The sequence below is a fragment of the Rutidosis leptorrhynchoides genome, chromosome 7 (assembly GCF_046630445.1).
Source record: "Rutidosis leptorrhynchoides isolate AG116_Rl617_1_P2 chromosome 7, CSIRO_AGI_Rlap_v1, whole genome shotgun sequence".
In the NCBI taxonomy this organism is placed as follows: Eukaryota; Viridiplantae; Streptophyta; class Magnoliopsida; order Asterales; family Asteraceae; genus Rutidosis; species Rutidosis leptorrhynchoides.
In genome coordinates this window covers 173,196,001-173,200,000 of record NC_092339.1, presented here as the reverse complement: position 1 = coordinate 173,200,000, position 4,000 = coordinate 173,196,001, and the positions used below count along the sequence as shown (strand labels likewise).

At 33.0% G+C, this 4,000-nt stretch overlaps 1 protein-coding gene across 1 annotated transcript; it reads right to left on the bottom strand.

Annotated features, from left to right (window-relative positions):
* Positions 1-159: 159 nt before the first annotated feature.
* Positions 160-3,674, bottom strand: LOC139860586 (probable amidase At4g34880). Its single transcript, XM_071849332.1, has 5 exons — positions 3,076-3,674; positions 1,531-1,745; positions 1,192-1,437; positions 896-1,091; positions 160-608 (listed from the first exon to the last, which is right to left on the bottom strand). The coding sequence occupies exons 1-5, from the start codon at positions 3,601-3,603 to the stop codon at positions 258-260; spliced, it is 1,536 nt and encodes a 511-aa protein (XP_071705433.1). The 5' UTR covers positions 3,604-3,674; the 3' UTR covers positions 160-257.
* Between the last annotated feature and the right edge of the window lie 326 nt (positions 3,675-4,000).

Below are 4,000 nucleotides of genomic sequence, written 5' to 3'. Positions count from 1 at the left end.
ATTATTCGTGAATCGTCGGACACAGTTAAAGGGTAATTGATTACATGAATATAAATTTCAAAGTTTTCGAGACTCAACATTATTGACTTTGCTTATCGTGTCGGAAACATATAGAGATTAAAGTTTAAATTTGGTCGGAAATTTCCGGGTCATCACAACTGACAATAATCCGTTCGATCGATAGATATTAATTAATTAAAAACATTATATCAGAATCATCATTATTCATTACCAAATAAATGATCACAGTTGATATCCTATATTTTAGGAGGCTTTCTAAACATAGTAGCTTGTTCAAACCCATAAGAAATTTCTATCAATGTTGGTTCTGAACCCTTTAAACCTCCAAAACAAATACCATACGGAGCCCCGTTTTCATCATATCCAGCCGGAACACTAATTCCCGGATAACCTCCAATAGCTAGAACTGAAGCACCAAACCAAGATGGTGTAACCAATGCATCCAATTTGTTATCTTTCATTAACCTCTCCAAGCCATATTTTGAAGCTTTTGTTAGGTTCGTCACTGCTTGTTTCTCAAACTTTCCCATACCTTTAGTCTTCTCAGCATCCAAAAACAAATCTTGCGGGTATTCTTTTATCTTCTCCTGAAAAATATTGTTGAACATAATATGATTGAAAGTAATTGAAATGGTGAGTCTTTGTTTGACTCATAAGTAGATGTACGTGGTCTAACTGATTTAACAAGCTATCTTAATGACCATTTCTAACCCTTCCTCTGGCCACCAACAATTTTTTTTTTTTTTATCTTGGGAAGTTCGGACCTGAGATGAGGACATCATCTCACCTAACCACTAGGCGACCATTGTTATGGTATGTCTAAATATAAAAGTACAAATTTAAGATAGTGTCTATATGTGTGAACTTCACTTACCAAAACTGCAAATTTCTCGTTAAAGGCTATAACATCTGCTAAAGATCTCACGGGTGAAGAAACTAGCTCCTTTAAGTAGGCATTTAGGGCTATTTTGAATTCAGCAGGGAGTGCTATATCCTCACCATAGAACATTGAAACAATATCATCGTAGTTCTTCAATTCAAGAATTTCTATCATACTAGCACCATTTTGGCTTGTCACTCCAAATTGCAGTAGAACAATGTTAGACGTAGTTATAAAGATGATAAAAAAACAACGTATGTTGTGAATTTGTTAAGCGTTTAAGTTTTTACCTTAGTATATCAAAATGTTTCTTATATTTATTCAAAGTTTGAGTGTCATTAGCGAATCCGAAATAGGAATAAGCCCTCACTATCCCTAATCTCTTTCCTTTAAGTCCACCGGATTTTAGATGCTTTAAGTACCCATCCTTTGGAATATACTTTGAGGCTTTTTTGGTTGCCACTGCATCATATTTATCATAACCTACAATGGCATCAAGAACGTAAACAGCATCTGTCAGAGTCCTACATATCGGTCTGTTTCATCAAGATTTGGTTAAGGGAAAAAATTAGCAAAGTTAATTGGATATCAACTGAGAGTGAACATATAATGGAATATTATGGACTTACCCAACTGAGTCTTGCCTAGGCGAAATGGGAATGACTCCTGAGCGGCTTGTGAGGCCTAATGTTGGTTTGATCCCGACAACTGAGTTGGCATCTGAAGGGCAAATGATTGATCCATCTGTCTCTGTACCCAATGATACGGTAACCATATTTGTTGCAACTGATATAGCTGATCCGGTGCTTGAACCACATGGATCAATCTTTGCTACATATGGGTTCTAAACAAATTCAAAAAGTCTTAATACGGCACCGAACACGTACCCATAGAATTGAACTTTAACAAAATTTCTCGTTAATTGATTACGACCTTTTTACTATTTGAGTATTCACAGAAACAATACGGAGTAGTATATTTTATTACAAGCTGAACCTAATTAATTTCTTAGCATACAATGCGGCATTTAATTACTCTTTAGTTGAATGGTTCAACACACAGTTCATCATGCACCGCCTTTGTTTGTGACACATGCATGACAAATGATGTTGAACCATTCAGAGTTGAAACTTTTCTTCGGGAGGTGATACTCACACACTAGTTTTTGATCCATACACACTTAATTTACTAATATGTCCTTACTTACAATAATAGTGGTTCAACTCCCTAGATAAATTTAAGGATATAATTGTAAATTTTATGGTAAAAAGTGTGTATAGATAAAAAAAACTGGTGTGTGAGTATCACCTCTCATTTCTTAACCATTCAACACTCATTTTCTTTAAAATTTTCCTTAAATTATAACTACAACACTTATCAAACAATTACATTTATTTATTTATAAGGTAATTAATATATATTTATTTTACATCATTCATATTCATATAGTTGATTATTTAACAGGTTCTTGTCGTTCAAAATTAAGTTCATTCAAAACCTTTGAATCATTAGGCACTTAATAATTATGTTATATCATAATGCACCGAAAGTTATGGGTGATACTTCCTCCGTCCAATAAAAAGAGTCCATATTGCTATTTATATTTATACCAAAATAAATGTCTCATACTCAAAATAATACTAAAACGTCATAAAGTTTAAATTCCACTTCTTTAATATATGAAAATCAACAGAACTTTTAATATTGTTTTTTTTTTTTTACTTTATTTTGGAAGCTAATTAATTACAATTACAATTACAATAACTTATTAAATGAAGGCTAAAATGGAAATTTCATTAAATTATTATAAATTAGAAAAAATTTATTTGTGAACATCTAATTTGAGACGGATGGAGTAATATTTAACGCATCACGTTAGATAATACACCAAAATTGTGGATTAGTACATATTAACAATACACAAGCGAGTGAATGGGTACGGTTTCCCTAATCAAAATGGTATTATTACGATAATTTATGCGACTGTACCCAGGTATCCCGTGACTATTTCCATCTCTAACCACCTCATGATATGCTACTAACGAAGTTTGAACTTAAAATCTCTTGTAAAGATATTAACAATACGCAGCTTTAGTATATTTATAATATAATAAGTGATGGTGTAAATATCATTGTCCAAAAACTAATGAAGGTGAAGAATTTTGGGAACTTACAACAGCTTGATTAGTTCTAGCATTCCAACCGCTAGGTGCAATCGAACTTCTAAAATGAGCCCATTCACTCAAGCTTGATTTCCCAAGTATAATCGCCCCTGACTCTCTCAGCTTCTTAACCACACCAGCATCACGAGGCACGATTGACTTAAGAAGTGCGTAAGATCCTGCAGTCGTGTTAAGCTTATCTTTAGTTGCAATATTATCCTTGATCAAAACAGGGATACCATGCAACCCAAAACCCGAATTCGGTGACTTATTCTTTCTCTCTTTGTCCGCCTTTTCAGCTTGTTGAATTGCATCTGGATTCACTTCGATTACTGCTTTGTAGATGGGATTGAGTTTTTGTATCTGCTTGATGTAAAACTTAACCAAATCCTTAGAAGTAAGTATGTTCTGTTTAAAAGCTGCTTGAATCTCATTGATATTGGCCTCTGGTATAGTAAAGGAAGAGCTTTTAGTTGGAACTATGCTCTGGAAGATTAGAATTACAAGAAAAATCGAAGGTATTATTATCTTGTAATTCATTTTTATCAATTGCTTAAAAGAAGGTATATGCTTTCTGTGTGGCGCATGATTTGTTAGATAATATTATCCTCAAATGCTTTTATGGGCATGTATTTTATAAAAATTGTTAATATGACCAAGTATTTTTAACGGAAGAATTTGATTTATTTGTAATTTTCGTTTTTGTATTTTAGCATGTGCGTGATATGTCTAGATCCAGATCTCAATTACCAGTATAATATTATAATAATAATAATAATAATTATTACTCTATTATAATAAAAGGGGGATGATTCTCACACACTGTTTTTTGATCCTCACACACCAATTTACTTGAACTCCTCCCTAATAATAAGGTAAAAGGGTGTGTGAGGATCAAAAAACAGTGTGTGAGAATTATCAACCATAATAAAACGCT